This window comes from Manis javanica, chromosome 4, assembly GCF_040802235.1.
Source record: "Manis javanica isolate MJ-LG chromosome 4, MJ_LKY, whole genome shotgun sequence".
NCBI lineage: Eukaryota > Metazoa > Chordata > Mammalia > Pholidota > Manidae > Manis > Manis javanica.
Genome location: NC_133159.1, coordinates 115,366,589 through 115,392,088, shown reverse-complemented (window position 1 = coordinate 115,392,088; position 25,500 = coordinate 115,366,589). Strand labels below are relative to the sequence as shown.

Below are 25,500 nucleotides of genomic sequence, written 5' to 3'. Positions count from 1 at the left end.
GTCCGTTCAAGCTGCTGCCAAAGACCCCATCCATAACCATCTTTGGTTACATGAACATCTAGCCCACAGGGCCTGGATGAGTCCATTACATTCAAGGCCTGTACAGCCTTGAGTGCCTGCTTGGCAGCAGTAAAAGCAGCTGCACATGTCTCATCCCAGTCCCACCTGATGCCCTTTCATACTAACTGGTATAAGAGCTTCAGAATTTGTGCCAAGTTCGGTATAAACACTGTCCAGTAGCTCTAAAGACCCTAAAGCTCTTGTAATACTGCCACAGTGGTAGGGGTGGGGAAAGCCTGGACCTTGTCTGTAACTGCTTCAGGAATAATTTTAGTTTTACCCAACCAGACAACCCTGAGGAATTTCACAGACAAACCAGGTCCCTGAACCTTGGTGCTCTTCACAGCCCATCCTTTTTCATGTAGATGTTGTAACAGTCTAGGAACTGCCCCTTCTAAATCTGCAAGAGAATCAAATGTGAGCATAATATCATCAATGTAGTTACACAACTGCAAGGTTTGTGGTTTCCTCCATGTGGCCAAGTCCTGGGCTACAAGTCCATGACAGATGGTGAGACTGTGGAGATATTCCTGTGAAAGAACAGTGAATGTCCACTGCCGGCCTTCCCATGTGAAGGCAAACTGTTCCTGGCTTTCCTGTGCTATGTCAATAGAGAGGAAAGCATTAGCAAGGTCTACTACATAATGATATGTTCCCAGTTCATGGCTGAGGGTGTCCTTTGCATGTCTGCTATAGAGAGGACAGCACCATGCAAAGGGAGTGTGACTTTATTCAATTCCCTATAGTCTACAGTCATACACCAGGAGCCATCCGACTTTTTCACTGATCACACCGGGGAATTAAAAAGACCGTGAGTGGGCTTTATGATGCCCACCCTCTCCAACTCCTGCAGAGTTTCTCCAATTTCCTTGTGCCCCCCAGGTAATTTATACTGCTTAATATTTGTCACCCACTGAGGTACAGGCAGAGCTACAGGTGGGTGCTTAGCATGTCCCCTCAGAACTTCCTTTACCACATGTACCCTTGGTCTGAACTCTCACCTGCAGTGGCCTGTAACCACAGGGCTTGCAGGATATCTACCCCCAAAATACATTCAGGGATGGGAGAAATGTACACAGTATACTCCTTTGGGGGTAAACCCCCTATCGCCAGAGGGATTTGGGCTTTCTTCACTCTAATTCCCTTCCCCCCATAGCCATCTATCACAGCAGGGGTCCTGGGAAAATGCTCAGGGTTGCCATGAATCAGAGAACACTCAGCTCCTGTGTCCACCAGCGCCAGGACTTGTACATTCACAGGGGACCAATGAATTGCTAATTCTACATGTGGCCTCTGTCCCCACCATGTCCCCCAAGGTGAGGACTTTGAACCCCCCTCAGCTGAACCATGATGCCCAATCATCCTCCTGTGGGGGTGAGGGCCCAGGCGAATCCTGAGTGCTGTCTCCCATGAAGTTTTGCAGGGACCCAGGCCGGGCCTGAGGCCTTGACTCTGGTTTCCTGTACCTCACTGGCTGGAACTGCTGCTCTGGCTTTAATTGGTGCCACAGTTCTAACAAGATTCTATTGGGCTTCCCATTGAGTTTTTCTTTCACTACCCCAGCCTTTATCAAATCACCCCACATCTGGGTCCTCAAGACTTTCCCAGGGCCCTTTGCACCTCTCCTTTTAGTAGTGGCCCATACTTCCCTCTGTGCCCTTATTGTTTCAACCTCCCCCAGATCTGCTAAAGTACGAGTAGCCTCACCTATGAATTTCCCTAGGTGGGGGGCAAGAGTATTCACTAGGGACCCAAAGAGAGATGTGGGAGCTCTGCTCAGCACCAGGTTTCTCATTCCTACAGTGAACACCTCCTCATCAGGGCCCTGGGGGTCCATATTACAGATAATATTTTTCATACCCAATTCCCACAGTACCTGTTAGAGCTTTGCATATGTTTTCCAACTACTGGGGAAATACAGTAAATCACCCTGATTAGGCCAAACTATCCTAATGGCAGCTGTCAGTTATTCCAGGAGTGTCTGATTCCCTGAGGTGAGACAGGCATCTGCAACTGCTGCCAGAGGGAAGAGTGAGTCGTCAGGGAAGCCATTCTACTCATCTCTGTACCTGACACAACAATGTTTTCCACCCCCATATCCCAGAGATGTAAAAGCCATGTAGGCAGAGAATCCAATGGCCTCTGCCTATACCAGACTCTCATGTCCACCAGCTCATCCTGGGTATAGGGGCAGAGCATGGAGTGCTCCCCAACCTGGGGAGGGGGCTGCTCCTCCCTCTGAGGAGCCCGCTGTTGTTTTGTTTTTATTTTCTTAATTAGAGCTGTGTGGGCCTTTAAAACAGGAGAAGATGGTATCTCCGGCGGTGGCCAGGGTAGCAGATCTGCCCATGGCCCCACCTCCTCCTCTTCTCCCTCTGGCTTCTCCACCAACAGCTCCTCCACCATTTCCAGGGCTGAAGGCACTACTCTTTCCTCCCCGAACCCCAAGGCCTCCTGCAACGGGGCTTTTCCTGCTGCCTCCCCCACTGCAGCTGCTAAGGAATCTTCTAGGAGTGTGACCTGCCTTTTCAGTAACTGTCTCTCTTCTTTAACAGTATCCCATAGGTTATCGCCCAGCTCCTCCAAGTGATGCTGAAGTGTGTCTCTCTCCTGCCTGAGTCCCATGATAATCCTTTCTCCTGTATGACATTTTCCACTATCTCCATGAAAAGAGACCCTACAATGCCAGCTGTTACACGGCCCCCTAAGGTCTCCAAGCAGTCTTTCAACTCAGGGATGGCTAATTCTGCAGCTTCCGGTGTTTCCACCCTTCCCCAGTTCTGGGGAAGGCCCCACCCGTCTACGAGGTACTTTCCTAGACCAATTCCCCACTAGGGGTTCCCAAGTTGGAAGCCCCACAGCTGGGGGGATAACAACACGTGAAGCGGCACCCTCTGCCACTGCATCCACTGGGGCCTCCCCACCATCCACAGGAGCAGCCCTCCCAAAGGTCACACCCATCATGACAGTTTTCAGGTTCAGAGGCACCCTGCCAACTGCCGCCAGATGTAAGTCCAGGTAGAGGAAATCCCGGGGCAAAATAACTCTAAAAACTGAAATCAGTCAAAGGGGGAAATAAAGTTTAAAATCCATTTATTGCTTACAAACTGCCGTCCAGGGCCGGCTCTCTCCTCTGCTCCTGAAGAAGTAAGCAAACCAGCAAGCCAGCCCCTCCCTTTAAGCTCTCAGGTTCAGACACACTGCACATCAGTGCCTGCGGAGATACCTTTCACCTCCAACCTGACTGTCCTGACCTGAGGGTCAGCCTGCCAGAGGGCTCCCAGTGTGCCAGGCCCCCCCGCCAGCCCACATGAACTGCTGTTGGGATTTCAGCTAGCCAATGAGGCCCAGAGATGCCCCCTTCCACACAGTCCCTCCTAATGCCACTAGACTTGGTAAAGCTGGGCCTGGTCACCCTTCCACCCTCTGTGCGTCCTCCCATTCCACAGCAGGGAACTGGCTAATCTGCACCCCTGACAGCCACCCCAGAGCTTCTCACCCTTGGCGGAAAACCCGTTTAGGTCCTGTTTGAATGTGGGGCAGCCTTTGATACAATCACATTTTAAACTACTGGGAGCCCCCTGGTTGTTTGATGATCACAAGCTTTTGTTGAAAGGACTGACTTTTGTATAAAACAGCCTCAAAAGCCACAAGGAGGAAAGAGTTGGGCGAGAGTGGTGGACTGTGTGGGAGAAAGCTTTAACTGGGCAGAAAGGGGGTTAGGGGTGGGGTCAGAGGGCACGACAAAGGCGCTGGGAGGGCAGACAACACCTCCGAGGCTTGTCTTGTATTCAGCCCCCACCCATACGGCCTCTCAGCCTAAGGCTCCCTGTCAGAGGCATGAACCCTGTTTGCCACAGCCCCCTATCCCAGTCAGGTGTCTTTGCCCCATTGCAGGGGTGGTCTGTGGTCAGGGCTGGCTGTGAATCCTCCGTCTCTCCTGCACAGGTGTCTGATGGTACCCCCTTACTTAAGGGCTGGCATCTGGCTGCTGCTCGGTGTGATGACCGGGCTCCCTGCTTTGAGCCTGGCCTCCCTGAGGTCTTTTATGCCAGTGCATCCGTTCATCCTGGATTTGGGATAAGGTCCCTAACGTCACTTTTAACACGTTGGCCAGGAGGTCCTCTTGGACTTGGCCCAAAACCAGCAAGAGGGCACAGTGAGGGTTTTCCGTCTGTGAAGTCCTGGGTGTGAATCCTGCCTCAGTTACTCGTGTGCTGCTGTGACTGTTCCAGTCGTCCCCACCCTCTGAATCTGCTTCCTCTGTCATGTAGTGGAGGTGCATCCAATTATGCATTTATCCAACAAGCTATCACCAGGGCTCTCTGTGTGCCAGGTAGCCAGAACAGATCGGCACTGCCCCTGAGCTCCTGGCATCTCCTGGCTGTCTAGGGCAGCAGAGAGGCAAGCATTAGTCCGAGTCACAGCAGTAATAAATGTGCAAATAAAACCACAGTGAATGCTAAGAGGAACCCGATCGATGTGTTAATGTGACCTACTCAGGTGACCAGAGAGACACTCTCATTTGAACAGTGACATGAGAGCCGTGGGTTCTGGCTGATTGGGATGCCAGGTGCTGCCCCTAGTGGGCCTCAGTTTCCCCGCTTCATACTGAGGCTTGCATTGAAGGTTTGAGGTTCCTCTCAAATCTGTTTAATCAACTTTTGAGAGAGCCAGCGTCTCTAAAGCCACAAGGCAGCAATCCCTCGACCTCACACAGGGAGCTCCTCGGCCCCCCTGGGGATTCTGACCCTCCTCTAAACTCGCGGCCTTTCCGCTTTAACCCGACCCGCCCGCACCCCGTACGCTCCGGCCGCCGTCCTCCCAGCAGCGCCACAGCGACATCGTGTGGCTTGAGGGCTTAACTGTACCACTTGGTTTCAGGGCCGCGCCTCCGTTGGCCACGTGGGCACACACTCCCTGCGGGTGTGACTGGACAGGGCGGGAGAGCTGGGGCTACGCCGCGGTTAGACACTCCCACCACAGACTCTCCCCGCATCCCGGGGAAGAGGGTGGGATCGCGGAGCCCTGCCCCAAAGTCCCGCCCCTCCGACAGCCGCCGCTAGACTGCGCACGCGCGCCGCCGCCGCCGCCGAGCACTTGCCTTCGCGAAGGCCCAGTTTCCAATAAATGTGTCCTGCACGCCATGCCGTCTGTTTCCAGGACAACCCCGGTGCCTCTTAGCAACCGCGCGTGCTGTCTGGGTCCTTTCCTGGCGCCCCCAGCCCTCCCATGGCGGCCCCGGGTCCCAGTGTCTTCCTGCTTATGGTCAACGGGCAGGTGGAGAGCGCCCAGGTGAGCGGCCTTGGAACCCGCTGGGGACCGTCCCCCAGACTCCCGCGGAGGCCAGTCCCGCCACCTCGGGAGGCTTGTCATTCCTCCGAGCCTCTCTCCTCCGTTAGACGGGGCAGGGGAACCAGCATTTGAGAGGCTTGGCCCGAGGTTGCTGAGAATCCTCAGCCCTGGTGTGCGGCTATGGGAACAGACCTTGAGAGGCTGAGCTAGTACCGAGGTCACATCAGCCAAGCCTGAGGCCCCTGGCCCGGGTCGTGTCCCCTCTGTTGAGTCACTGGCAGGATCCTAACGCGGGTGTAACGGGAGGAGCCGAGGCTCGACCGGCACCCAGGGCCCGGCGATTACGTCTGTGGCGTGAGTGTCCACCCGCGGCGTAGCCCCAGCCTCCCTCCCTGCCCAGGCACACCCACAGGGACTGAGTCCGGGGCGTCTGCGCCGCTCCCGGTGCGTAGTGAGTACTCTGCACTCTGAATCCTCAGATCTTTGAACTTGGGTTAGAATGGAGATGGCTTGTTTAATCTGGTCCAGCAATGATGGTCCAGGGAGTGTGTCCATCAGACGGAAGGGAACCCTACTGTCCATCCCGCATGCTTTGTAAGAACTGTTTGTTACGTGTGTATATAATTTTTTTTAAGTTCACCAAGTATTCACTGTGTGACAAACTCAGCACTGCTCATTCAAAACTCATGCCCCTGTGAAGTACATATTACTAGCACCCCCATTTTACAGATGGGAAAACTTGCCCAAAAGAAGTGGCAAAGCTGGGATTTGGACCAACGTCTGTCTGATGCCAAAGCTCTGCTGCTGGGCACTTTCTGATTGTTGGACTTGGCATTTATTATCATACTGCTGTGAGGATTAACTGAGATGGTTTAAGTAAAGCCAGGGCCTCTTGGTAGGTGTCTGCTGCCTTCCTGTTTTCTTACTCCCACCCTGTCCACCTTTCCCTTGGCCTGGTGCCCAAAACTGTCTTGCCCTCTTCTGTTCTGCCCCATATGGGGCCCTCAGCTGGGTTGAGTCACCTGTGTCTGTGCTCTCAGCACCCACCCCATCCTAACTCTGCCTCCCCATCTGCCCTGGGCCCCTCCCTGTCTTCAGTCCTCCACCTCCAGCCATGCTTCTGCCCCTGTGTCCTGTTAGCACTCTGCGTTCTCAGACCTTTCACTTCAGCACCATTCCTACAGACTTTCTCTGTGCCCACCTGTGAGCCAGGCACTGGGGTCACAAAAAGGCATCAGACTTGTTCACTGCTCACAGTCAAATGGGGTTGGCAGAAATACGCACAGGCAATCAATGCTTTGATAGAGGGAAACACCACAACCTGCAGGAGCCAGGAGATAGCCCTTAAACAGCCTGGAGAGAAGGGCAGGCTCCCTGATGGGTAAGTTTTGAAGGATGTGCAGGAGTCTGCCAAGTGAAGGAACAGGAAGGGTATGCCAGAAGAGGCAGGGCTTGAGCAAAGCCCAGGGGCATAGCAGCCTAGGACTGTCCCTTGGACCCCCACATTTCAGGCGCAGCTCCTCTGCTGAATTCTTTGGCCTCATCCCCAGTTGTCTCAGTAGGTACCCCAGATGCCTCATATTCAGAATTCCTGTTGTCTGTTCCTGCCTGTTCAGCATGGAGGCCTCTGTATGAGGCCCTGTAAACAGAACCATGTGCTTATTTCCAGTTTCCTGAGTACGATGACCTCTACTGCAAGTACTGCTTTGTGTATGGCCAGGACTGGGCTCCCACAGCGGTAAGCTGGACTCCTGGGCCCTTTTTACTCCCAGCCTTCTTGACTCTTAGGGCTTCGGAAGGTGTCTGTCACACCCCTTCCCCACCAGCTTGGAACCAGCTGTGTTCAGGAGGGACCCAAACCTGACTGTGTTCCTGGTTAAGATGGAGTAGAGAACAAAGCCACCCCTGTGTTCCCCGGGCAAGGCTGTGCTCACTCACGTACCTTATCTCGGGAACTTGTCCATGGCAGCAAAGCAGAATTGTGGGCAGTGCAGGCAGGCCAGCCCCAAGAACCAGCCTGGGAGCAGCTGAGCTGTAGGCACTCTGGGCCAGTCCCCTCATTTGGCTTCTTGTCCTGTGGGGAGGGCTCTGGAGAGTCAGAGGGCAGAGCAGAAGCTCTCCTTCCCAGACTGCCCAGGGAACAGTGTCTCTACCAGCAGGGGACTTTGATGATGACTTTAGCCTGCAACCCATTTCCTGTTTACAGAGCACTTGGTTTGATCTTCAACATGAGGAAATGGAGCCCAGGTTACTCAGCCTCTCTGAGCCTGTTTCCTCTTCTGTACAAGTGAGATGACAATATTTATTTCCATTCACCTATGGACTGAATAACTGTTGATAGTCCTCTTGGGTGATGGGGAAACAGTGGTGAACAAAGCCAGACTCAACTCCCCATCTTCTTGGCCTGCACATCCTTGGGGGATGAGACAGACTTTAAACATTAGGATTATAGCATGTTAGCTAGTAATAAATTGAGGTGAAAACACAGTCAGAAAGGGATGTATGGAGGATAAGTGAAGCTGTATATTCTTGCTAAGGTTCCCGGGAAGAGCTCACTGAGAGGTAACTTTGAGTAAAAATCTGAAGGAAGTAAGGGAACAAGCCATGTGGAAGAAGGTGCAAAGAACTTTCTAGGCAGAAGGAGCAGAGAAGGCACAGGCCCTTAGGCAGGAATGAGCCTGGCATGTTTGAGGAACAGCAAGGAGACCAGTGTGGCCAGTGAACAGAATGAGCATGGGGGAGAGTGGTTAGGGATGAAGCAGGGGCTCGTGCAGGGGCCACGGGAGGTGAGAGTAAGGACCACGGCCTTCATGGAAGTGGAGCTCCCATTCAGTGAGAAGACTGTGGATAGAGCAGATATGGGCCTGGGCTGGCAGGGTTCCCACAAATGTCCAAGAGGACCTGCAGAGCGAGCAGTGAAGACAGCGACGCTGGTCTGGAGTTCAGAGATGAGGACCAGGCTGGAGGCACAAGTTGGGGAATCAACACACAGACTGCACTGGAAGCTTTTGAAACCAGTGAGGTCACAAGTGAGGCTGAGGGGTGTCCAAGGACTGAGCCTAGGGACGCTCCCACACAGAGGAGGAAGTGGCAAGCACATCGGAGCAGGGGCCATGGAGAGGAGGGAAGACCCAGAGATGCATGGCATCCCAGAAACCAAGCAGAGGAAGCGTGGCAAGTGATCAGCTGTGTCCCATGCTGCTGGTGGGTCAAGTGCGATGAGGACAGAGAAATGACCCCAATAGGCAAAGCTGGGGTCACTAGGGTTACTTGACAGGAACACCCTGGTAGAGCAGGGGCCAGGAGTCAGATTGCAATGGGTCCATGAAAGCAAAGCAGAGGAGGAAGGGGAGCCAGTGAGCAGTGACAACTCTTTCAAGGTGCTTTGCTTGGAAGGGGAGCAAAGAGTGGGTTGATGGGTGGAAAAGCAGTAAGAGTCAAGAGAGTATCTTTTGTGATGCAGGAAACAACGCACATTTGCTGAGGGGAGTGAGGTGGGTAAAACCAGTGACGTTGGGGACAGCAGCGTCCTGCTGTGGAGGCTCCCCCGGTCAGTCAGGAGGGCATGGGAACTCGTGCACAGTGGGAGATTGGCTCTTGAGGTTGTCAAGCTCAAATGAGATAAAACACTGGAGTACCTGGGAGCTCCATTATCTCTTAGTTCCCTTGGTGTGGAAGTTAGGGTCTTGGCAGAACATAGTGAAGAGAACAGCAATCCAACTGCCTGCTCAGATTAGGGGAGGGGCGTGGCAGCCTGCAGCCTGAACACTAGCCTTCCCTGTCATTGTCTTCACAGGGTCTGGAGGAGGGCATTTCCCAGATCACATCCAAGAGCCAAGATGTGCGGCAAGCGCTGGTGTGGAACTTCCCCATCGACGTCACCTTCAAAAGCACCAACCCGTATGGCTGTGAGTCTGCAGGGGCCCTGCAGGGCCGGGTATGGGGAGGTGCCCACAGGGCAATCTTGGCCTCCTGTCCGCACTCAGATCCTCACTGCTCACCACCTAGGCCACCCGCTGTTTACTTCAACTTCTTCCTCTTCCCCATCCCAGTTCATCCACATGCCTGGCTTTGCACTTGGCCTTTTGGAAGTTCAGAGCTGGTCAGTGAGGCCCAGCCTGAGCTTTGGGCTGGCTCCGTGCCTGTGAAAGGCAGAGCCTGGTGTCTGGGGCTGCCATGACCTAGCCTGGAGAGCTGACCCTGCAGCCTCCCAGCTCTCCATCACAGGCGTGCTCCAGTGAGGCCTGGACCACTACTCCTCCTGGGAAAGTCCCTCTAGTCCCCTCTTCTGAGCCTTGGTCCATGCCATTCCCTTTGCCCAGGGCACCCTTCCCACCCCCTACCTCTGATCTCCTAACAAAGCCTTCCCTGCTTTCAGTATTTCCTTTCCACCTTGTCTGGTAGTTCTTGCTTACCCTCACTTAATAAATGCCTACTGTGTTCAAAGCCTGGGGTTTGGCTCCGCAGGGGCTCTGAATGCCCTCCCTATGTGCACTTCTCCAAGTTTCTAAATCGTATCTGGTGGATAGGTTTCTCTTTGTCTCTTTCCCCATAGTAGGAAACTGAGACTCAGCAAAGCAAGGTCACTTGCCTTCAGCTTTACATCTCATAGCTGAGCATGGATTTGATTTTGGGTGCATCTGATTTCATAGTCTGGGCTTTCCTGTGGCACGTGGCCGGGAGCCAAGCTTACTGGGTGCAGAGCATCTGCTGTCCTGTCATTTGTGAGTGCGAACACTTCCGTAGGCTTCCGGAATGGGGCAGTAGGTAATAGACCAGCCTCCTCCTGCTGAGGATGGCTAGGAGAGGTGAATAAAATATTAAGAAGCAAAACAAAACACAATTTGCCTCATCAGGAAGCTGGCAGAGTAGTGGAGATTTCCAGGCTAAGATCCAGGAGAAAAACAGAACCTTGAGATGTGATTCCAGTCACATTGCCTCTGGGAGTATTTGCTGATTTTAGCAGAGGATCAAGACTCTGACAGCCATTCTGGGCTGGGGGCACAGAACCAGGAAAACCCCTGCCACCCGGGCTGAGCCCTTGAAGTGCTGTACCCTTGAGGAAGGGAAGAAGGGAGTCAGACCAATGCTCCCAGGGGCTGCAACCTTGCTCCTAAGCTTTCCAGGCCTGGAACACAGTCGTAAGCCTTCCAAACAAATATTCACAGACTGAATCTAGCAGGATATAGAAAGGATAATATATCATAAGCAAGTGGGGTTTATCCCAGAAATACAAAGCTTGTATATTGCCTAAACTCAACCAATGCAATGCACTGCATTAAAGAGAAGGAAAGTTATGATCATCCCCATAAATGAAGAAAATGTGATAGAATTCAAATCCATTCATAGTAGTGAATTAAGAGTAGAGAGAACTTTCTTAATCTGATAAAGGCTACCTATAAAAAGCTTAGAGCAAGCATCACCTGGGAAGTTCCCTGTGAGATCAGGATGTTTATCGCCACCAGCACTGTACAATAAAAAGCGTGCATTAGAAAGGAAGAGCAAGACTGGCCTTATTCACAGGTGATGCAATTACATATGTGGAATTTACAAAATAATGTACAGGTAAATTACTAGAATTAATAAATTGGCATGAATGCCAGATGTAAGATCAATATACAAGAACCAGTTGGCTTTCTATATGAAAATAGAGTATTTATGTATCCTAATCTGTATAAAAAGTAAAGTGATTTTTAAAATAAATTATATTTACAATAATCTCAAAATGTAACTTGTTCTACTAGACATCAAGCTTTAACTATAAAGCACTTATAAGTGTGGTCTGGGCCCAAGGCCAGACAAATGGATCCATGGAGGGCCCTAAGATGGACCTATGCTTATGTAGATAATTGATTTGTGACAAAAGGTGCTGCAGAGCAGGTGGGAGGAAGGGTCATTTCGAGAAGCTGGGATGGGGCAGTCAGATACACACAGGGACAATGAAACTGACCCCTCCTAGGTGTCATGTGTACACAAAGTCAGTGCCAGGTGGTTGTGTAAGTGCAAGTGTGAAAAGCAAAATAATGAAGCTTCAGAAAGTTGGCAGGGGAGACGGAGCAATGACATCAGAGAAGGGAAGACTTTAGGACTCCTTAAAGGACAAGATCTTGTCTATCCAGAGGTAGAATTTAACCAGCATTAGAAAGGAGCAGACCCTTGTACATGATGAAATCTGAAAGGGTCTCACAAACATGTTGAATTAAGCTGGATACAAAAATATACATACTATATGATTCCACGTATATAAAGTTAAAACAGATGGGTAAAATGGTGAAAACACAAAGTACCATGTGTGAACTGCACATTCTGGTGGTGAACCCTTACAGGAAAGAAGGGGTTTCATAAAATTGGAATAGTGGTTACCTTTGTGCGGGTTGGGTGGTGATGGGAAGGGTCTAAACCTCTTCCTAAAACTGAGCACTCACCTTGCTTCTGGTGCTGTTCCACGTGGCTTAGGGATGAGAAAGCGAGGGGCACAGAGGTGGGGTCACGGCCCACGGCTGTCTGGGGGCCGCAGGATCAGAGCTTGGCAGGCTGCTTCCCAATCCCTCCCTGCCACTCCTGTCACCAGGGGCAGTGGTTTCTCCCCTTCCCTTGGAGGACCAGCATACTGACCCAAGTGAAAGAACCTAACATACCTTGATGTTAGCAGGGAATAGGTGTAACTGCTGGTATTTTAAAGGAAGGTGCAAGGAAGGCCTTTGCTTTCCGTCTGACTTCTCTCATAGATACACCAAAACCAGCCCCTCTCTGGCCCATGAGCCCAGGCAATACATGCTTGACAGCCTCCATCCGAAAGGAAGCTCCCTGGGCCAGCCCTGCGCTCCTTTCACAGCGGGCTCCCCAGGCCTTCATCAAGGCCTCCTCCCAGAGGCACTTCCTGCATTTGTCAGATTACAGAATCGGGGCAGTCTCCTGGCTCTGTGACTGTCCAGGTGTCCGGGCCGAAAAAGGGCCTGGCCAGCACGTTCTTGTTCCCTGCTGTCTCCACCTGTTCTCCAGATTCCAGGTCAGCAAGAGACCTTGGAGCAGAGGGAGTCCTACGTCCACTCCTACCCTCCCGTCAAGCCTGCCACCCCTTCAAGTACCACCCTCCCTGTTCTCTGCCCCGCACCTTCCCTTGTGTTTCCCCACCTGCTGAACACCTCCTGTCTTATCCTCCCCAAGGGCCACAGATTGTGCTCAGCGTGTACGGACCGGACGTGTTTGGGAATGATGTGGTACGAGGCTACGGGGCAGTGCATGTGCCTTTCTCACCCGGCAGGTAGGTCCTCTTTCTGACCTGCTCCCAGGGCTGGGCCATGCTGGCTTTTCCTGGGACAGACTTCCCCTCTAGGCTGGGCTTTTCCTGGGACAGACTTCCCCTCTAGGCTGGGAATGCACTGGGGTCCCCAAGGGCCTGGGCAGCCCAGCTTGGAAGCTAGGGGTGCAGCCCATGTTTGGGAGGAGACCTATGTGGGTGAGGCTAATTCTGCCTCCCAAACAGGTTGGCTGGGGTTGGGAGAGAGTCAGGACCCAACAGGAAACCCTGGGCATTGTGAGAGGACACTGGGCCAAGCTAGAGAGTTCCTGGGCAGGTGGGGTCTGCAGTTCAGACAGTCAGTCCATTCCTTCATTTCTTCCCTCCCTCAGTGTCCTTCAAGCTTTCACTGACACCCGTCCTGTGTCTGGCTCTGCTGGCATCAGAGGACACAGATGTGTCAGACATGTGTGACTGCATGGGCCCTACCTCAGGACCCCCCAGTGTAGTAGACACAGATGGAGAGACAAAACTCTCTTTCGTTAACTACAGTGCAAGGGTACAGACAAGGGCATTCTGGGGTGCAGAGGAGGGCCAGGGTCGGCTGCCCTTGAAGAACCAGGAATTTGCCTGGAGAAGGTGGGAGAGGGACAGGGTGTGTGTGCACAGCGCTGTGGGAGGGCTGCTGCTGAGACAGAGGGCTAGGTGCCTGGGGTGTGGGGGAGAGGAGGGGCGGGAGGGGGACAGGACCCAGGCTCTGAGGGCAGGACTGGGGCAGGTGACCACGGGGTGGGAGGTGCAGGGAACTGTCAGAGTTCCTGGAAGGAAGAGCTTCCAAACTGGGCCTTGCTGGCGGAGCCTTTGGACTTCCGGAGGACAAGGGCTCTCGGGCAGTGTGAGCTGGGACCCCAGGCCGGCTTTTTACAAACCTTGGCATCCTCCTGGTGCTTGGAAACAAACAAGACTCTCATGGGACTCTGAGTTCTGCGAGTGGTGTCCCCTCGCCCCCGCCCCAGGCAGTGGGCACAGTCAGCGGGGCTGAGCCGGTGGGCCACTGCTCTCATGGTGCTCCTCTCACGGGAGGCTCGGAGAGCTCCTGCACTTCCTGTAACTCAGCACATCTGTCTGAAAACATCTGTTTCAGGCACAAAAAGACCATCCCCATGTTTGTCCCAGAATCCACGTCTAAATTGCAGAAGTTTACAAGGTGAGTTTTCTACCCATCACCCCTCACCTCTTCTGACCTTGGTGGTCAAAGTGGGGGAGGGATGCCACATTCCACCCCTGCCTGGGCCAGGTCACCTTGCCAGACTTCAAACTGCTGTCTTTTGGGGACAAATGGAAACAGTTCTATGGGATTGCTGAGGGTCACTGGGCTCCCTTCAGCCACTGTTCCAGCTGCATAAGGTCGTAAGCCTTTACCCTGTGCCCTGTGAGAAGTCTTTATGTCAGAGCAGAGGAAAAACCTCATTAGATGGGAAATGCTCGTGATATAATATGCCATTAAAAAGTAGTGTACAAGAAGATACAGCAGTTAGAGCCAAACAATGTAAAACAGCACTAACCCTGGTAGGTGACACCTAACAGTCATGAACGCCTTAGCCTCCTCGAGGAGGTGACATCTGAGCAGAGACTAGAGCGGGGGTAGGGGCTGTGGGGGAGGCCTGGGGGCCTAGGGACAGCATGTGCGAGGCCCTGAGGAGAGTGGGCTTGGTGTGGTAGGGGCAGCAAGGAGGGGGGTACGGCTCATACATGGTGAGCAAGGGAGCACGTGGCTGGGGGACACAGCAGGCAGGCTGGAGGTGCTTGTGATGAGGGAGAGCAAGCCCAGGCCTCTTGCCCCTGACCATGTCCAGGTGGGAGCTTGGAGGGCAGTTTGGTCAACAGAATCCTCCGAGAGGTGGGGCCCATGGAGGCCACCATGTAACAGCCCCCTTTTCTCAGCCGGGTATTGCTGGGCCAAAAACGGTGTCAGCAGGGCACGCCCCCCAGAGGCTCTAGGGAAGCATACATCCTCCCCACTCCAGGCTTCTGGTGGCAGCCGCCGCCCTGGGCCCGTGGCCACATCACTGGAGTCTCTGCCCCTGTGGCCACAGGTCCTCCTCCCAGTGTGTGTCACTCCTCCCTCCGCCTGGCTCATGAGGACACTTGTGGTGGCATGGAGGCCTCTCCTAGGATGCTAGTAGGCCCCACGTTCTCCTGTCCTCTCCACCACTTGCCTCCCTCCTGCCTTGGTTCCTCCAGCCCCCTTGGTCCTTGCCAGCCTCCGGCCCTTGCCTGGAACGCCAGGCCGGGGCAGCTGTGTGTGTGAGCACCCGAGGCGGGCCAGGCGCGTGGGCCTGCCTCCCACGCCTGGGTCCTCACAGCAACCCGTGAGGTGGGTGCCGTTGAAGCCCCACTCCTGCGATGGAGAACCTGAAGTGCAGAAGCGGTGACGCCACCCTCCAGCCACAGCTGGGACCCTGGGACCGCAGTCCTCCCTCCCAACTTGGGGTCCGTGAGCCCTCCCTCGGGTCCGCACGCCTCACACGGCTGGGCGGGGCGGCAGGCCCCGCCCCCGGGCCGCCCCCTGGAGCCACCGGCTCCGGGCGTGCGGCCGAGGGAAGCCAACCCCAGCCGCGGCCATGCAGGGCCCCGTCCCTGGGCCGCCCCAGCTTCCCTTCGGGGAGGGCGCTGGCGGCGGCGGGCCGAGGTGGCTATGCCGGGGCGGAGCCAGGCCCTCGCGGCCCTCCCCGCTCGGCTGCTGTGCCAGAAGGCAGGAACCTCGGGCGGCACCTTGCCTACTCCTTCCCCGAGGCCGTCCCGAGTGCCCGCACTGCCTGGCGGTCGCGTGGCGGAGTCTCCCCTGTGCGGGTCCCCAGAGGTCAGGCCCGGGAGGCGGCTCGGCACGAAGCCCGCGTCTGCCTGACCCACCCGACCGAGGATAGTGCTCCGCGTTGGTGTCCGGCTCGAGCGGGTGTGTCGGAGGCGAGGCTGCTGCTCCGAAAGGAGCTGCCCTGGCTGGGCTGCGGGGCCTGCAGCCGGGAAGGCTGGCGCGGCGCTGAGGCCGCGTCGGCAGCTGCACCGCTCCCCAGCGGTGCCTGGGGCCAAATGCCCAACTGCACTCAGCCTTTCACTCAGCAAGGGGGATTCAACCGAGTGAGGGGCAGGTAGACCGCGGATGTGCCGGCGCCAGTGCTGAGCGCTGCCCCCTTACCAGGGGGACCAGGGAGCTAGGCGATCACGTCTGTCACTGCAGAGCAAGTACAGCCCTGGGGCAAGTGAATCCAAGAGCTGGAGCCATAAATAGTAGGGTGGGTGTTTCACGTGCTAGTTGACAGTGTCCACAGTCCTGAGGTAGGCCACGATATTGAGAAAAATCTGGGGTTCAGAGATGGGGAGTGACTCATCCTGGATGTCACACTACCAAGAGGGGTGTGATGAGCGCAGATCTGGCCCCTCTGCCCACCCCAAGGATGACTGCCGGACTCTGGGGCGGGCCCTCCTTCCCAGTGAGGATGGGGGCGTCACACTTTCCCTGACCCCCTTCCCCTCCCCCCACCGCCCCTGCTGTCACCTTTCTGGAATTCCACCTGGGTTTAGGCAGTGCCCCCCACCCCACCACAGATACCTTCCGGGGTGCCCAGCCACGCCTTCCATGGGCAGAGGGAAGGTTCCGCCCTGGGCTGGCCCTGGGGAGGGGTTGGAGTTGGGTTGCTGGTTCTTGAAGCAAGGAGAGAGCCTACATCCAGGATCTGAGGTACAGCCAGGCGGGGGCCTGCTCACCAGTGTTCTCCTGTCTTCCCAGCTGGTTCTTGGGGCGGCGGCCAGAGTACACAGACCCCAGGGTGGTGGCTCAGGGTGAAGGACGGGAAGGTAAATCTTGATCCCCCACCCACCCCTATCTCACAGCAGGTTAGAGCCTGGCAGGGACTAGGTAGGCCCTCAGGAAACCAACGGGGTGGATGCTGGGGACCTGCCAGGCATGCAGAGCAGGTACTGTGGGAGCTGGGTCCAGGAAATTCCCCAGAGCACCTCCCAGCTGCAGGTCTGGTGGGAGCACAGGGTGTGCCCGTCCATCCCCACTGCAGCCCCTTCACCCCCCATGAAGGGCACAGACCAGGCACTCCTGTCCCAGTTTTACACTGAGAATGCTGAGGCTGAGAGATTCCCAAAGCAGCCTGGATCTGTCCCTGCTCCAGCCTAGCTGATGCTACCCTTCTGTCTGCAGTGACCCGTGTCCTCTCCCAAGGCTTTGTCACTCTCCTCTTCAACGTGGTGACCAAGGACATGAGGAAGCTGGGCTATGACACTGGGCCTCCAGACACACAGTGTGTCCTGGGGCCCAGCCCGCCTCAGGGCCTCCCCCAGTGAAGGCATCAGACTCCTGCAGCTGTGCAGGCCCAGCACCTTTCGGATGACACAGGGCCATCCTTCTGCCCAGTTGGCCATGGATCCCTCTGCCTGAGCAGCCTCAAGGCGTGGGGGTGGGGATATTTTTATGTAATAAAGTGTCGCCTTTTCACAGAGCCCAGGCCTGGGCTGCCTTCTCTCCCCTGTAGCACCTCCCCCATGAGAGCTGGCTCACAGCCCTTCCCAAGCTCAGCCTGGGCCCACCATCTCAGCGCTCCCCAGGGCATGGAAGCTCCAGGAGAGGCACACCAGGATGCCAGCTGGGAGGTGACCTTTGGTTCAGTACTGGTTCTGCCACTCACGGCGGTGACATTCTGTGTGTCAGCATGCTCATCCCTGAAACAGCGTGTCCTCCACTGGGGACATGTTGGGAGCTCAGTAGAATTGCCTGCTCAGTGCCTGGCACTTGTGCCAGCTGTGCTCCATGACCACCAGCCTCCCTTGGCAGGAAGGAGAATTCTTTTAGGAGCTGCACAGAGAGGCCTCCCCCCGACCCGCCTCCACCTCCACAGCCCAGAGGACAGGCCTGAAAACCTCCCAGGTGGGAAGCTGCTGGAATCCCAGCATTCTGGTCTCACAGCAGGAGAGGAAGGTGAGCCCCTTGGCCAGCACCCTGCACTAGGGGAGCTGAGCCCTTTTCTCTTGGCACTGCTGTGGCAGACCCACCTCCCAGCCTACCCTAAGTCAGAGGCTGGCCTGCCACAGTGTGGCATCTGCTACCCCCCACTTCCCACCCTCCTCCGCAGCTGCTGCTCAACCTCTGGGTGGGACACAGAGCTTGCCCAGTCTCCCCCTAAGCCTGGACACCACCCTCAGCAGATTTAAGGGAAGCCACGAGGTGCTCCCAGCCTGAAGACCACCAGGCTGGCCACTACACTGCTCCAGCTGTAGATGGAAACTGCCCCAGTAATGCGGGTCTGCCCTTCATCTCACTGACTGCTCTCAGCACTGGAAGTTTACGCTGCTCAGGCAGTCCTGGCTCTTGCCTCCAGCTTTCTGCACACTCAGGAATTTGTGGTCTGTGTCATCAGCAAAATTCCTAGGATTCCGACCCTCTTCTCTGAATGCAAAGTCCCCTCCACCTCTTGCCCTTAGTGAAACCCACCTTGTCGTCCCCGGCAGCCCTGCTAAGCAGCATCTTTTTGCCCCCACACTCCATGTGCCTTGGGCCCAGAGCTGTTTGTGTCTTGTCCCTTTGCACTCCCTCCTTCCCCATTCAGTGCCCACAAAAGTGACACCTAGCTTGGTCTCCAGCTCTTCTTGGCAACATCAGTGTCTGCATGGATGACCCTTCCCACCACTTGAACTCTTAGTTTCCTCCCTTTCAATGACCTTGACCTGTGCCCCTCAACTGCCCCACTCCATTCCCAGGGTCACAGCTGTTTCTGGTTACCTGTGCCTGAGCGTCCCTCTCCCAGATGGCTTCCTCCCTGCATGTGGTGCCTTTCCCCTGGTCCCCACACCAAACAGCCTTCGTACCCTCCTGGTCCTCCAAGCCACCTCCTTTCCTCCCCTCTCTGCCCAGTGAGGAATGCACAGGCATCACTTCTGTGCACTTGATCCTCACATGCCCTCAACTGCTGTGCCCTTGTCCCTTTCTGTACCCTGCCATGCAGCCCCAGCCCTCAGACGCTAGCCATTGCCTGCTCGCCACCCCATTGCAGCCCTCTCCTGCAGTCCCTCAAGAAGCGCCCTCACATCGCCCCTTGGCCCCCCGCACCGCAGCTGGGCACTCACGAGGGGCATCCCACTCAGGCCCTCGGCTCCCCTGGGGCTGCCCCCATGGCCCCACCAGGCCTCCATGCCCTGAGGTTGCCTCTCCCCCTCATTCTGGCTCCTTGAGGGGCTGAATCTTCCATCCGCCTCCTGTCACTGCCCAGAAACCACTGTCACCCCGTGTGTAAACCTCAGGGTCTGTCAGCACCTCTGACTTAGTGGCTCACTCTCTTCCTATTATATTATTCTATTTCCTAATTTTAAAAAATTTTAAACATTTTATTAAACTAGAACACGTTTCCATGTTTGAACATAGAAAAGTTGAAATGTTACAGTGATGCCTTGGCGACCTCGTGCCTCATCCCAGTCAAGGCAAAGAAAATGAGCTCTGGGAGTGAGGGGGTGTGGTTAACCCGGGGCTGGGGAGCAGGGTGGGGCCCCGTGAGCACCTCCATGAAGGACAGTCAAGATGCACAGCCCCAAATTCACCCCTCCCCTGCTGTGCACTCCATCCTCCGCGGCGAGGCCACCAGACCACGTCCTTTTTCTCCTGGCCTTGAAGGGAGACAGCATTTCCCAGCCCCCTGTGCACAGGTGGGTCCATGTGAGTAGTTCCGGCTAAAAAAGGGTGGGTTGGAAGAATGTGCACTTATTAGAGGTCTGACCCATTTAAAACCTCCCATGAGCAACTTTCTCATTCTTCCTTTTCCACGGCCCCCTTGACCACGTTTTGAAGATGGCACATTAGGGAGAGATGCCCAGGTCACTGAGCACCCACCTTGGGCATTTTGTGAGCAAGTAACTTTGTGTTCTGTCACGAGAAGCTGGGGATTATGTTCCTGCATAGCCTATCCTAACTGAAGTCAGTAGCTATCCTAACTAATTCAGGGCTGGGTTTCTGCTATAACCAAAAAACCCAAACCAAAAAGGAATGAACGTGGCCCTGGCTTAGCAGTTGGGTAGCAAGCAGGAAGCATGCAGGCGAAAGGCTGGACAGGACAGCCCTGTTATATGAACACAAAATGAGATACAACACTTGTGTTAGCGTGGTAGGCAGCCAGCAGCTCCAGAGGAAGACAGATGACAGGGCACGTGGCTGCATTTAGAAAGCTAGCACAGTGAAGAGATGAGCTCAGCAAAGAACTGGCCCATTTGCAAGCAGAGCAGAGGTGAAATAAAGAGGATCCAAACATTTTTGGCATTGAACAGTTGGAAAAGGAAACTTCTTAGAACTCAGCTGGTAAGAGGTAAGAATGAAACATGCTTTGAGCAAAAAGTCCTGGTAAAACTCAATTTGGACAACTCAGCCTTCCGGTAAATATCAGAGAAAAATAATAGTAGCTACATTAAGCTGAAAGCATGGTGTGCGGTGAGGGTTCAGCAAAGCAATAAAGCAGGCTTATGTCTAGGAAGTTCCATGCATGTGCTTCAGTGATCTATTGCTGTTTACCAACTACTCCCGAAACTTTGTGGCTTAAACCACCGCCATATATGATCCCTCCAGATTTTACAGGTGACTCGCTAGGGGCCCAGGATGCCTCCCTTATGGGAGGGAATGAGTATGAAAGGGGTCTGTGTATGAAAGGAAGAGTATGTGGTGACTAGAGGGCTCGCTGACTAGCCCTGTGTTAATCCATTTCTCACCCCCTGGGGTGCAAAGGGAGCCTGTTTCCCATTCCCCTGCCCCTAGATGGAGCCGTGGGGCCAGTTCTGGCATTGGGACACAAGTGGAAGCCATGCACTGCCTGGCCTGGCCCCTCAGAGATCTCGCACACAGCTCCCTATGCTCACTAGTTCCCTTCCGTGGTAACCTCCAGGGCTGTACGAAGGTGGCAGCATCAAGAGAAGGCAGCTGGGATCTCCGATCACTGCTTGAAGGGGCCTGAGCAGGCACTGGACTCCATGAGAAATAAACTTGCTTTGTTAAGCCACCAAGTCGTGGAGGGTTGTTACAGCAGCGTACCCTCGGGCACCCTGCTCTGGCAAACCTCCCCCTGCTGAGTGTTACTTCCCCAACCCCAGTGGACCCCAGGAGGCCAGGGCTTCAGCACAGAGAGGATGGGTGTGCAGGGCAGCCCCAGGGCTGAGGTGGGAGCTGAAGCCCACACCTGAGGGCAAGCCGCATGCCCACTGCCCCCTCACCGCTGTCCCACCCAGGTCCTGGCCTTTGCCATACTCTCCAGCATCAGGACACCTCCTGCATCTCTGCCTGGAAAGGGGTTTCTCCTTCAGTTGGTGCACCTCCTCTGAGCACAGGTCCTGAGAAGGGACGGGCCCTCCGTCCCGTCAGCTATGCCACAGTAAAGTGCACGAGCCACCCAAGAACTATCTCGAATGACCAGGTTGGCTGGGCAGCTCCTCAAGGAACAGCCCTCTGGGCACAGGCACAGAAGAGGAAGCAGAGGTGGGCAGGCACTGAAGACGCGGCCTGGAACTGTCATTGTCCCTCATTCTAAGCGTCTCGTGGCTATGCCCGAAGTCCACAGATGAAGTGCCACCAACGACCCCACCAATGACAAGGCCACAGTGAGAGGTAAAGGACTGCCACCGCCTCCTGTGGGGCAGGACTGATAGGGTCGGGAAAGGACACAGAAACTGCATCATGATACAAATGATAAATTATATTCATATAGTAAATAAGTATCAATAGTCAACACAAGTTCAAAACCAGCCACCAGGCCTTGGCACTGAGGAAATGGCTGGGTGACACCTCCTACCACAGTGCCCATGAAGAGGGCACACGAGGCATGTGTATAACACGCATGGCAGCAGCCGCTGGCTTCATGGTCAGTGCAGCAGGCAACAGGGACAGAGCCTGGGGCCAGGCCTGTGTGTGGAAGTGGGGCGGGGATCTTCTCAGCTTTGGTGGCCCCGTGGCTGTAATGTTGGGAGTCAAAGTCATGTCAGGAAAGGCTCTTGACTGTTAGAAAAGAAACCACTGACCCAGTAGTTGAGTTTGGCCTACGCAGTGAAAGGGCCCGGACCACACCATGTGAGCGGAGGCACCTCCCTGGGGAAGCACCACTCCAGGTGGAAGAGGCCAGACTCGGCCACCTTCAGTGACCTAAGCCCAGGGTCCGCCCCATGTCTCCAGTTCAGGCTGAGGCATGGCCAGTCAGGAACCCGGGCTGGAGGGCAGCTCCCAGGGCAGCACAGGTGAGCTCTTTTAAGCAGGAAATGGAGTGGCCCGACAGGGCAGGTCTAGCTCGGCCAGCGTGCCTCCTGGCATTTCTCCACCTCCCTAGTGCCCAGTGCTAAGGGTCATACCTGGACCTGGGAGGGGCGGAGGGGCTCCCAAGAGGCTGGCTGCCCTGTGAGCTGGAGTTGAGACGTCCACAGGGGGAATGCCCAGCCCTCCACAAAAGCAGACGGGCACCAGCTTCAGGTGAATGACCCCCACTGTAGGGATGCCAGTCCTCTCTGGTGACTTGACAGTTTTTTATAGTGGTGGGTGTGGTGAGGAGAGCAGGAGGTTGGAGAGGGAGGCAGTAATAGTGCATGTTTATTAACAATCTATTCTGTGTGAGAATGTTTTTTTTTCCTCTCCAAAGAGATGAGTATTTTTAAGTCTGCAACGTGTCTGGAGTTGGCGGCTGAGTGGGCCAGGGATCCCCCAGGGAGCCACAGGCACAGAAGCACCGCCGCTCTCCAGCGCCCGCCATCTCCGTGCTATCCCCACCTTCCCCTGAGAGTGGATTGGGACAGAGGAAGTCAGACACACGGCTCCAGCCATCTCGTCCATTCCAGATACCCACTGTAAACGAGGTCCTTGTAATCCGTGCCTGCCTACACTTACAAAACAGAATTAGCTGGTAAAAACTAGTGCATCATATTCATACATTAGATTTTTTTTTACTTTCCTGATATTGGTATATCAGTAAGAAAAATAGCCTTTTTCTTAGCATCTGGCCAAAAGGGCTGAAGGTCAGTCAGTTTGGTAATTCACCAAAAAAGGGAGCTAAAGGAGGGAAAAAGCAACTGGAGGCTAGGATGTTTTGTTGCTGTTGGGAGTTTTTTTTCCGTAAACATCATCTTTTATGTGTAATCAAATTCCCATATTTTTCCCTATAAAGAATTTGCTTTAGTTTTTCCATAAGGCATTGTTTTTGTCTCTTTCTATTTAAATTTTCTTACAGTTAAAACCATAAATAAGAGGATTTAAACCACTAACATGACACTTGCCAACATCTTAATTCAGCCAGACCTGGTAAATTCTATCAAAACTAGACAGTTAAATAAGAACCACGTTATAAAAATATTAGCCAAAAAAAGACTATTAGATAATTCTGCAAACTCAAATATGAAACTGTACTAAACAAAATATGTGCAAACGTATACAAGCATAGAGCCACGTGGCAGGGTTATGCTCAGATTAGTTTAAAGCTTGCTCTAGTGGATTTAATTCAGGAGTTGTTCCACGGTGGTGGTGTTTACTTTTAACTCACACATGAGTCAAGGAAAAATAAAATATGCACAACCACTTCCCCAAAAGGTCAGTGTCTAGTGGGGCAGGTGCTTCACTCTGTGCATACCAGGGACCACCTGGGGGTGTTGCCAGAGTGGGGGGGGGGCATCCCAAGTGCTGGGCTAAGCAGTGTCCCAGAGACCCTTGGGCTGAGGCTGGGGTAAGGGCAACACCCCAACAGCCAACCAGCCTCCACAGGAGCTGGGCCTTTGCACCAGGAAGCAGTGAGGGGAGCCGGGCCCTTGCACAGGAGGCAGTGAGGGGAGCCGGGCCCTTGCACAGGAAGCAGTGAGGGGAGCCGGGCCCTTGCACCAGGAGGCAGTGAGGGGAGGCAGGCCCTTGCAATGGGATGCAATGAGGGGAGCCGGGCCCTTGCACGGGAGGCAGTGAGGGCAGCTGGCTGGGCTGGTGAGCGGGCAGCCTCAGGGCGCAGAGACGGAGTGCTGAGTCCTCTGGCTCAGCATGCCCACTCAGGTCTGAGGGCTGAGGCTGGGCAGACAACCCTTTTATCAGGAAACTGAACTGGAAAACCGCAACACCCACCCCCAACCCTCAGACACCATTCCATTAGTGATAAGTCCTTGCTCAGCGTCCTCAGGCACAGGCATCTGGACATTTGCTCTGTGGCGGGTCCCAAGCCCCGGCACTAGAGAAGGAAAGGGTTGGTTGTGCCAGTGGCCTGCGCTGCGGACGGGGGTAGGCCCACGCTGCCCACCATGTTCATTGGGGCGGGGCCCAGTGGTGTCAGGGAGGAACCACCGGCCCCCAGAGCTGCGTGTGGGGCTGTGGAGGTCATGGAGGGCTCCACACCTGGGCTGTACCCAAAGGACGAGCTGGTTCCCAGGACTGGGCTCCCCCGCAGCTGGTTCAGCGTCAGCGGCTGGGGCTGGTTCACCTGGAAGGGGTTGACAGGGGCTGAGGCTGTGGCTGCACCTGGGGAGAGAGCAGGAGGGGCGGTGGCTACAGTCAGAACACCACCAGTCCCCGAGTCCACGGCCAGAAGCACATGTCCTCAGACAGCCTGTCATTTTGGGACCAGCTGTCCCTCAGAGCCGAGAAGTGCACCAGCCCCCACATGACAGACACACCTGTGTCTGGATGGATGAGGAAACTGAGGCTGTGAGAAGCCAGGTGACTTGCCCAGAGTCACAAAGCCTGAATAAGGCAGTGCCAGGAAGGTGCGAGGCCCATGGGGCTCCAGCTCCTACTCAGGGGAGTAGGAGGACCCCAGGACTCCCTCAGCAACAATCAGCGGCATTTCTCCCATATGCGGTTTGCTGAGCTCTGTGACCACAGGTGCCTGGGAGAAAGAACAGCAGAGGGGAGGCCAGAACTGCAGAATGTGGCCTGAGAATGGCCGCCCCCATGCTGCCCCAGGACCCAAGAGCTGGCATGGCAAAGGCTCTGAGAAGTCCTGCAGTCAAAAAGCAGATGCAGCTTTGTCTTATCCAATGTTTCCAGAATTTATCTCATTATCAGAAAGCTTTTCCCTGTTAGCAAAAACATCTACTGCTACTGTCCCCCAAAACAAGGGAGCCGCCAGCACTGAGTCTCTCAAGCAGCCCAGCCCCCAGCACAACGGCTGCCGGGTAAGGGGCACCCCAGTAAGGGGCACCCCACAGGTCACCACCAGGAGACGCTGCCGCTCCCCACACCACACTGGGGGGAGGCCCTGCAGAGGGCACACCCGACATTATCAACCCTCCTGGCAACTCCGGGAGTGGGGCTTGGCCCAGTTAGAGCTGAGTGAACTCTCCCAAGTAGCAGGAGCCCTCCGGGGTCAGGAAGAGTTTGTCTTGGGACAAACCAGGCTGGCTGAGGAACCTGGGTTCTGATCCAGCTCTGCACAGGGAGCAGGGAGCCACAGAGCCACCCTCCTCAGGGCAACCACATCCTGACCCATCTCAGGCCCACAGGGTTGGGTGGCACTCTGCAAACCCCACTTCTCTGGGGTCCTCAACCTCAGCCCTGCTAAGTCCTCTGTAGGGCCCCCTAAGGACTGCAGCCCAACCTTCAGAACCTGTGGTCTTGGGGCAGGTCTGAGCTGGAACACCTTGAATGTGACATATTTCTGCCCTTGGGAAGCCCAAGGCCTTGCTGGCACATCTGTGGGAAAGGAGGGAGGCTTCCTGGAGGAAGAGGGTTCTGTGGGCTGGTGCTGAAACAGGCGAATACAATTTCCCACTGGAAAAGGTGGGAGGGCCTCTGGGCAGGGGAAGCAGAATGTGTGCGTGAGGAATGCCAGGAGCTGGGCACAGCTGAGGTCTGAGTCTGAGCACTGGGGAAGAAAAAGGACGGCAGGGCCGGCCACAGAGGCCTGGACACTTAAGAA

At 55.0% G+C, this 25,500-nt stretch overlaps 2 protein-coding genes across 12 annotated transcripts in view; one reads left to right on the top strand and one right to left on the bottom strand.

Moving 5' to 3' along the window:
- Window positions 1-5,125: 5,125 nt before the first annotated feature.
- On the top strand, window positions 5,126-21,118 carry B9D1 (B9 domain containing 1). Of its 2 annotated transcripts, XM_017679517.3 has the most exons (7): window positions 5,127-5,355; window positions 7,025-7,093; window positions 9,152-9,263; window positions 12,523-12,619; window positions 13,740-13,802; window positions 16,383-16,450; window positions 16,806-17,103. In XM_017679517.3, the coding sequence occupies exons 1-7, from the start codon at window positions 5,293-5,295 to the stop codon at window positions 16,946-16,948; spliced, it is 615 nt and encodes a 204-aa protein (XP_017535006.1). In that variant the 5' UTR covers window positions 5,127-5,292; the 3' UTR covers window positions 16,949-17,103. The 2 variants fall into 2 exon arrangements, with proteins under 2 accessions (XP_017535007.1, XP_017535006.1); XM_017679518.3 differs by lacking the exons at window positions 16,383-16,450; window positions 16,806-17,103 and adding an exon at window positions 20,861-21,118 and having other exon boundaries at window positions 5,126-5,355.
- EPN2 (epsin 2) overlaps window positions 18,523-25,500 on the bottom strand; it is a 75,222-nt gene continuing 68,244 nt past the window's right edge. For 7 of the 10 annotated variants that reach the window (XM_037019449.2, XM_037019451.2, XM_073234727.1 and 4 more), the window contains 2 exons: window positions 23,979-24,101; window positions 18,526-19,321 (listed from right to left, as the gene is read on the bottom strand). In XM_037019449.2, coding sequence (XP_036875344.1) covers window positions 19,071-19,321; window positions 23,979-24,101 — 374 coding nt within the window. In that variant the 3' untranslated portion in view covers window positions 18,526-19,070. Of the gene's footprint in view, window positions 19,322-21,303; window positions 24,102-25,500 lie in introns of those variants that run through there. The other 3 variants (XM_037019452.2, XM_073234731.1, XM_073234730.1) reach the window with 2 other exon arrangements.